Source organism: Colletotrichum jinshuiense, chromosome 3 (genome assembly GCF_051148585.1).
Source record: "Colletotrichum jinshuiense chromosome 3, complete sequence".
NCBI lineage: Eukaryota > Fungi > Ascomycota > Sordariomycetes > Glomerellales > Glomerellaceae > Colletotrichum > Colletotrichum jinshuiense.
Window position 1 is genome coordinate 130,840 of NC_139310.1, and position 8,776 is coordinate 139,615.

General features: G+C 50.1%; 2 protein-coding genes across 2 annotated transcripts; one reads left to right on the plus strand and one right to left on the minus strand.

Moving 5' to 3' along the window:
* Positions 1 to 14: 14 nt before the first annotated feature.
* Positions 15 to 2,741, minus strand: EsH8_III_000036 (uncharacterized protein; the record flags this gene model as incomplete). The annotated part of the gene is made up of 2 exons (XM_083261761.1): positions 15 to 1,141; positions 1,229 to 2,741. The coding sequence occupies 2 exons, from the start codon at positions 2,739 to 2,741 to the stop codon at positions 15 to 17; spliced, it is 2,640 nt and encodes an 879-aa protein (XP_083122248.1).
* Positions 2,742 to 5,842: 3,101 nt separating this feature from the next.
* EsH8_III_000037 (MDR family MFS transporter) lies at positions 5,843 to 7,900 on the plus strand (the record flags this gene model as incomplete). The annotated part of the gene is made up of 4 exons (XM_083261762.1): positions 5,843 to 6,540; positions 6,594 to 6,619; positions 6,670 to 7,601; positions 7,715 to 7,900. The coding sequence occupies 4 exons, from the start codon at positions 5,843 to 5,845 to the stop codon at positions 7,898 to 7,900; spliced, it is 1,842 nt and encodes a 613-aa protein (XP_083122249.1).
* Positions 7,901 to 8,776: the final 876 nt, after the last annotated feature.

Genomic DNA, 8,776 nt, shown 5'->3' on the forward strand with positions numbered 1-8,776 from the left:
GATGTGTCAGTAGTTCAGTATTTGTACGGAACAGGAATCGCAAGACGTACTTTCAAATTGTTTGCAGGCAGGTGAACATGGGTTGTCCACATCCCTCTAGGAATAGCTTCCCAATTACCACATGGAACCTCGCTGTACTCACTACTAAGTCCAGCATCCTGCCGAAACTGTAGAATTCGGGCTTGAAATTCCAGCCTGAGTACGGGGGCTGTCAAGGCTTTTCGTGGGCCAGCCGTAATTGACCCATGAGACGACAGCCCTTTGCCTTTGAAAGTCGTGCCAGACAAGGAGGTGAACTGAGACATGCTTCCATCAATATCAGACCCATCGGCGTCCGTCGAATTGTTAGCGCCCCTTCTAAGATCCAACCACCCCTGCATTGCGTTCTGTCCATCGTGTCGCAAGTGTCTTTCACTCCGAAGAACCATTTGCCTCACAGAATTGACCCTATCTGACTCTCGTAAAACTTCGAGCCTCTCCTCTGCCCTCAGCAAATTTAAGTACCTCTGCCTCTGTGAAATCTCGATGCGACTGTAGTGATAGAACGGATGAGCGGTACTCTGTGATTCGAGCCCATTGATGGCAGACCCGCTACCTTGGGCTCGAGTTGTTGTTTGCTTTACACTAGGGTGCATGCCGAGCTCATGGAGCATCTCACGTATCTCATCTTGTGTCAGATCGGTAAAATACCAATTCAGACTTTTGTCTGACATCAGCCAGTCAACCAGATGAGATACATCCGGCAGAGAGGCACCCCATCTCATGATGATCTCTTGAAGAATGACTGTCGGGTCCAAATGTGAGTAGGGACGACCCGGTTCAAATGTCGGATCTTTAAACCTTTCAATCAGACGGGCCAAGGTGTTGAGTTCAGCCATGGAGCTGCGGAGAACCTCGTCACTCATTGCTTTCCTAGCGAAAGTTACCGCTTTGTTGGGATCGATATCACGATGCGCTTTGGCAAGCTCTGCTAGGCGTTGGAATGGTGATGGCAACCGACAATTTCCGATTTCCATCATGATGGTCTGCAGAGGAAGGACGAAGGCGTTCTCATGTGTGCCAGCAATGACATGTCCATAGACTGCACCTGACTCAAATTCAACCACCCAAGAGCCAGAGTCTCCAGGTCTCAAATGGTGTCCTTGGTAGAAAGGAAGAAAGTCAGCATTTTTGATCATGAGAAAAGACATTAGAGAAAAGAGAGTAGCGCATATTCTGGAAGAAATACCTTCAAAGACACCTAGTTTCAAGGTCCACACCCTTACCCGCTGACCTGTATCAAGTCGCATGGGAGACAGATTTCGGGATACCTTGGCTTGGATGATACCGCTCGCTCCTGCTATTATATACACGAGAGGGTCTGCATCACTCTCTTCTGCAGGCTCAACCGCACTAAAGTATTTCATATGTCGATGTGGTGACACGTCGAGAAAACCTTTGATAGACTCGCCGGGGCCCTCGTTGTCCACTCCAACCTCCATACAATTTGGGAGTCTCATGGATGGTGACGGAACAGAAATCAGCGCCCATTCAGGACCTGATCGTAGAATCTGCCCAATGCCGTTGACGACGTCGGGGTTGGTTTCTTTATTTTTCGCAGTTGTGGGCTCTTCCTCAAATCTTGACTGGCCTCGATAGCGCGCCACCACGTTGGGCCTTTCGAGGTCGGTGAGCGATCCATTGTCTTGTATTAGTCGTTTAACCAGCTCTTCGACGGTCTCCGAAGACGATTCCGAGTTACCCGAAGCTTCGGAGTGCCATGCGGTAAGAGCTTGAATCTCCCCATTAACCTCCAGTAAGCCGCCGATGGTGAACTCATGGGAATCCAAGCTTTTCCCGGAAGAAGCCAAAACTCCGCACATTGACTCGGTCGGTTGCGTCTTTATCGTAACAGCTTGTCCAACTGCTGAGAGATCCTTCATCGTCTGGTAACAGATATTGAAACGAGAGTCATAGAGCTTTCTCTGACTCGAGAATTTGAGATGAAACTTGATGATTTGTTGGTTTTTGCCAAAGTCGCTATGAATGATGCGGATACAAGGAGTGAACTTTGTAGTGTCACTAACAGAAGCACCTGCTTGTAGGACCGCTCCACGTAGAAGCTTCAGCTTACCAAACGGCAGTGGTGAGTCGGGCTGGTCGAGAAAATCGAAAATGGCTGTTTCTGCCCTCCGATAATGCGACTCGAAAGGCTCGCGAAACTCATCGACATGCTGTATCTCAATGATGTTGATATCCTCTGCGATCATCATGATTCGTTTCACTTCCTTAGCTAAATGCGCGTGGTTGTAAAGCTTTTCAAGATTTGGCGCTTGGTGATCTGTTGATTTTAAGTCACTTGATGAATCCAAGTCTTGCTGGTTGGAAATATCCCGATGATGAGGTTCTTTGCTAGAGTTGTCTTGTTTGGTCGTCGTTGATGGTGCCCGCGAACCCGATCGTGTCGCAGTTTGATCTACGGTGCTCTTGTTTGAACCTGCACTCAACCTCTGAGAAGCCGAAATCGCGCGACGTTCTGACGGGAACTCGGCTGACAAACTACTTCTTTCCTTGAGAGGGATGAGATATCGAAGCTTGCCCCAGCGTCGCTGCCTTGCCGGCGGCTCATGTGTCGGTGTAGGCAAGGATCGGAGCTCTCCTAGTTGTTGCGATAGCGCTCTTATCTCAGCATGGTCATCTGGTGTCTGCGAAAGTGTCTTCGGTGGAGGAACTGATCGGGATTGTAGAGGCGCAACGGACATGGTGGCTAGGATGCCTACCGTTTTTGAGGGCAAAGAAGGCTCTTGAGAGGGATGCCAAATGAGAGGTAAGAAGTAAGGCTCTGGGTAAGCACGCAGATATTTGTCAGATTTCGATAGGTAGGAAGAGAGCCGCTTTCTGCAAGTTCAATGCATGGGATGCCGTTGGCCAATGGCCGTTACACGATTATGTTCCTCGATGTATTCGTGCGACTGGGCAGCAACACACCATTACCCCGCCTTGCTGCGTCCTATACGACATAATTATCTTCAACCCCGGCGTTTATGCTTCATTCACTGTCCTGCCAATTCAACTTTGAGAGTCGAACGTATCAGCTACAACATGAATCATGATTAAGCCGAACAATTTCGGGGAGAACTTCGAGCTTTCCGTCCAACCGCAAAAATCCTTGTCGGAATTGGGTTCTCGGAATCTTTCATACAGACGTACTACCTTTTTCGGCCGGCAAAAAACCGTGACGCCAGCATCATGGAAGTCGGAATTGTTGTCAACGTTATGGGGCTTCGATGAGAATGCGGACGGCTCTAGCACGAGATGGCTCAACAGAATTGAGCGGCTTGGAGCATACTTTAGGGACTTTGAAGGGTTTCTTCCTCATTCAGATGACTACGACTGTGGCACATCATCTGACTGGAAAGATTGCGGTATGATGGAGTCAATTTATCGGAGAAGTTCGAAATCTGACAGATTCCCCCCCGAGAGAAGAGGGAGCAGAGAGAAATGCGCACGCCCGTTTTTTGCGATACATACAATTATTGAAGCTGAATCCTGAAACCGCTCGGCATGAGTTGAAGAATGGAATTCTCGGGAACATATGCAGAGACGAGGCAGGCCAGACTGCTCAAGGAGGGCACATGATCACAGCGGCAGATGAATGGAAATTTCCAGGGAACAGCAGAAATGACGGCGAGCCGTGTCTTTCAGATACCTCGAAAATCGTGTGGCCAATAGGATCAGAACCTTCGCAATTTCTCTCACCGTCCTTGAGCCAAAAAGATACGGTTGCACTTTTCAACACAAGCCTGGCGGCAGCAACAAGAGCATTGTTCGGCATTTCAATACACGACGAGCCTTGCTTCAGCCGAGGAGAGAAGCAAATCAAACAGAGCAAATGCCTCTGGAAAGAGAGCATGAATCTCAAAGACTTGCTGGATCGTGAATTTCCGACTAGCCACCGCGGGGACCATCTTTCGGGACGGTTTAAGGAGAGACTAGTTTCGTTACGTAACCTAGTCAAGCACGCTGATATCAAAGTCGTATGGACGAAGCATCTGCCGGACCACCTCCTGCTCTCATACAGCGAGCATAACAAGACACTGAGTATCTTCGACCTGCCTTCTTTGATCGAAGTTAGTTACGAGGCTTGCGAGAGGGTTGAAGAAAGGGACTCAAACATCAACAAGCTTTCATACTGCCATAACAGTCTGTGAGTCTGAATTCCATATCCTCTATCATATCATACCCAGAACTAATAGAGAAATCGCAGAGGAGGGCTAATGTTTTCTTCTGAGTTTATGTTGGAGACCTTACAGACATATCGCCTCTTGGTGCCCTATCGCGATATCAAATGGGCTCGTAGGAAGTTTCTTTCAACTCCAAACAATGCGAGAATGAATTGGTTTACCCCTTGGATATCAGCTCACCAACAAGCTTCAGATCCAAGATTGACAGAAATATTCAGCTTCTGGCATCATGAGGCAGACGTAGGTTCACGCCTTACAACTTACTCACAAATGTTCAAGAGGTATCCGCATTGGGGCCTGCGCATACAAAGCTTGATGGAGGAAGCCGAGGATCCGACACCCATGACTTGGACTGGCCGTTGGGCCGAAAGGCGTAAAGGCCCCAGACATGCCTTCTGGGTTACCATCATTGCCTTCGTCGTGGCCAGCCTCTTTGGCACTGTTGCTATGGTCCTTGGTATAGCCCAATTTTGGGTAGCATGGTGTGATTGGAATGGTGGCAAAGCTGCGCTGTGTAATCCGCGGGGTGCGACCGTGCCGGACGGAAGTCAACCGACAGACGTCTCCAAAGTAACATAACCATCCCGGTATTAGTTGAGGCCTTGAGCTTTGCATTACAAGAAGTGATCGTGGCCAAGAAATCCGCCTTGCACTGCGGCCCCAGGTCAGGCAACTGGTCTCTATTGAGGCCGTTCTCTACACCTCAATCCACCAATCCAGACAAATTATGGTCCATCACATCAGCGGTCAAAGGCGTAATGGATGGCGAGGTCATACGTGATATGAATAAACACGGAGGATAACGGGAGAAGCAGATGGAGTATTGGTCCATAGGCACAACTTTCCTGTAGTGGAATGAGGCTCAGACATAACGAGGTGTCCTGGCATTCTTCTATTCTTTCCGGAAACGGTGAGCATGCCAAGCTTGATGAATTCATCCCAGCCAGGGGCATGGGCTCTTTTTGCGGCATCTTGGACACTCAAGGCTGTCTCTTAATCGGCGTCTGCTCGACCAGGGAGCATCTATAAAGTGAGGGGGAAACTTCCCAACATTTTCAAGAATACTGCCAAGATCCGGGACCCGCGGAAGGCCGCAGCCCAAGTTGGCGTCGGACCATCATCAATGTGGGTGAGCAAGTGACGACGTATACGCGTGCAGCTAGGCAACAAACCTGCAATTAACTACAGAACCTATTATGCGCCATGCAATCACTGTATGAGAGCCAGAAGGATTCCGACAAGACCTTGGCGAGTCCAAAGGGATCCTACAAGAAGACTTAGCATAAGCCAGGCAGCTTAAGTTGAATTAATAATGTGATTAATAGCCAAGTACTAGGTGCCTAATGTGGCGTGACCATTATCATCCCCGACCTTGTGCTGACAGGCTCCTTCAAATACCTTGTTCTTACACGAAATATCCACCTCAATCTGCTGCTGCAGACGCACCCAAAGTCCGACCATAGTTTCCTGGGTGGTCTAGCACTCAACACCGATCCGTCGCGCTTCCACGCCCCCCATAGCTGCTCGACTTTGCCGCCCTCACCTCATCCCCATCTTACCTCGACGTTTCTGACTGCCAACGCTGACCAGAAGCGCACAACCAGCAGAGAGACGTCAAAATGGCGTGGAATTCATCGTCGTCTACCGCAACTGGTCCGATGGGATCCCTCTCCTTGATCCAACTAGAGCCAGCTTCTACCCAGCGTCATAGAGATTATTCCCGACCAAGCAGCGCCGTGGTACCGATGACTGCGCAGCCTGATGCCGCCATCCGCGCCACAACACCAACGCCCCCCGAGGAACAGCAGAGCAATGTTGAGGATGCTAGGGATGCACCCATTCGTCCCAAGCTGCAGATTGCTGTCTTGATGTCCTCGCTTTGCGCCTGCGTCTTCGTCGCCGCCATCGATGTGACAATCATCTCAACCGCACTGCCCGCTATTGCTAGCAATTTCCAGTCTGCCTCCGGCTACCAGTGGGTGGGCAGCGCTTACGTGCTCGGAAGCACCGCGAGCACTCCGTCCTGGGGGAAGCTGTCGGATATCTGGGGCCGCAAGCCTATCTTGCTTCTTGCCGTCATTATATTCTTCGCTGGAAGCCTGGTTTGCGCTCTCGGACGCAACCTTGCCGTCTTCTTGGCCGGTCGGGCCATCCAAGGTATCGGTGGCTCCGGCCTGCTCACGTTAGTCAACATAACCATCAGCGACCTGTTCTCGATGAGGGATCGAAGCCTATATTTCGGGTTGACATCGGTTGTATGGGCTCTCGCAGCTGGTCTCGGCCCGGTCCTTGGCGGCGTGTTCGTGCAGCAGCTTTCGTGAGTGCATAGTTCGGTGTCGCATATGAAACGAGAGCTGATGAATTCCGTAGATGGAGATGGTGTTTCTGGATCAACTGTGAGTTCAGTGAATATCGGCGCGGTGTCTCGTATTTAACGCAGCTATAGTACCCATCTCCGCAGTCGTCATTGTCTTTCTGTTGTTCACAATGCCCCAGGACAGTCCTGGAACCCCTGTTTGGGCCGGGTTGAAAGCTGTCGACTGGTCTGGGAGCTTGCTCATTGTGGGCGGTACCCTCATGCTCCTCATGGGCCTCAGCTTCGGCGGTGTCACTTTCGCCTGGAACTCTGCGACCGTCATCAACCTGATCATCTTTGGCGTCTTTGCCGGTTTCCTCTTTGGCTTGAATGAGTGGAAACTGGTCAAGTACCCTGTCATGCCGCCAAGGCTATTCCATAGTCGGTCCACGATTGCCTCGTTCGCTGTCTGCTTCTGCCACGGTTTCATCTTGATGGGCGTCGCCTATTACCTCCCCCTCTACTTCCAGGCAGTCTTGGGCGCTGGGCCTCTTCTCTCCGGCGTCTATCTTCTGCCGTTCATTCTTTCTAACACTGTTATGGCAGCTGCTACAGGGGTTTTCATTCAGAAAACTGGCAAATATATTCCTGCGGTATACCTCGGGCTCGTGCTGATGACACTCGGCACCGGCCTCCTCATCAATCTTGACACGGAAGCCAACTGGCCCAAGATCATCATTTACCAGCTGCTTGTTGGCTCCGGAGTAGGCCTGAACTTTGAAGGCCCTCTCTTGGCTCTGCAAGCGAGTCTGGATGTGCAAGACGTAGCTACGGCCACGGCGACGATGGGCTTCACAAGGATGCTCGCTTCCGCCATATCTGCAATCATAGGCGGCGTTGTGTTTCAGAATCAGATGGTTGCGGAATCTCGAAGCCTAGGAGAGCTCGGCGCAGATATTGCCAGCCGTCTCCAAGGCGGCGAAGCTGCTGCCAACGTTGACTTGATTCGAACCTTGCCGCTCCACCAGCAAACTATTGCAAAGGGAGCATTTCATCGATCGTTGCAGATGATGTGGGTGATGGTACGTTGATTCATATGCGGCATCCTGCTTTTTATGTATCTGTCGGTTGATCACTTGGTGCCTGGGTGTTTTTCTCATCATTTTCATGCCGATGCACTAACCCTTCTTCATAGTACGTGGCGTTTGCCGCTGTTGGGATGTTGAGTGGTTTCTTTATTGCCGTTCACCCCCTGAGCAAAGAGCGTCAATCCGCCCAGCTCGGGGTGCTTGCCGACTCAACTCCTAGAACTGAGCGGCAAGCTGCGACGACGGAAGCATCGGCACCAGTCCTAGGCCCGAGTTACCACCCTTCGCGATGAAGACCTTCCCAACCTGACTGCCTTAGAGTTGCGTTCTTCATTCTTCAAACTGGGCCTACCTATGTTGTCAGCCATGGGTTGCTTTCAGTTGCCGTTAAAGCCATGGTTGATCTCGAATTTAAAGCAATACATTATCGTGGTGGGCCTGGAGATTATACTGTCTATTTACTTTGTTCACAGAAGTAGAGCAACTATGAGCTGGGTCTGTTGCTCAACCCCTTTAGTCCTAGATAGACACACGAAGGAGGTTTGAGAGGAAGAATGCCACTAAAACCGCGTGCAACGCCATGGCAGAAGATGGAAAATCTCCTTGGATAAATGTTGCATGTTGATAACCACATGATACAAGTAATAAGCATCTTTTGTATATAAGTATGTCGTCGCAGTCCACCCGCATCCGATTCGTCTCCTGGTCTCTCCTGGTCATCATCATCATCGCTGTAGTTCTTCCCAGTCGCATCTTGACTGCCGTAACCGGCGCGGTCGGAAAGTTGTTATTGAGAAAACCAATGGACACAATTCGGGGTTTCCCTCGATAGAACGAACAACCTTTATGTTTATAGACATAGGTCTATTACCTCCAATATCTTACTTTAAAAAGCGACTCATCTCCTTTCAAATGATATTCATTCGCATGTGCCACTCTGATGTAACTTGACTTGTGATTTTGATTCATTTTTAGTTTTGTTTGGCCAAAACCCCCAGCCTTATGACCTCACTGAAAGTTGCGCTCATGTTTAGACGATGTCATAAGGGAGCTCTATCAGACAGGGCCTTTTGGACTCCTGTCGTCAACGGAGCCCAGGCCATGCAGTTCTTACTCTTGCGCAAACCCTTGGCGAAACAAGTGCTCGCAGCTGCAAGTTCTTTACTCTA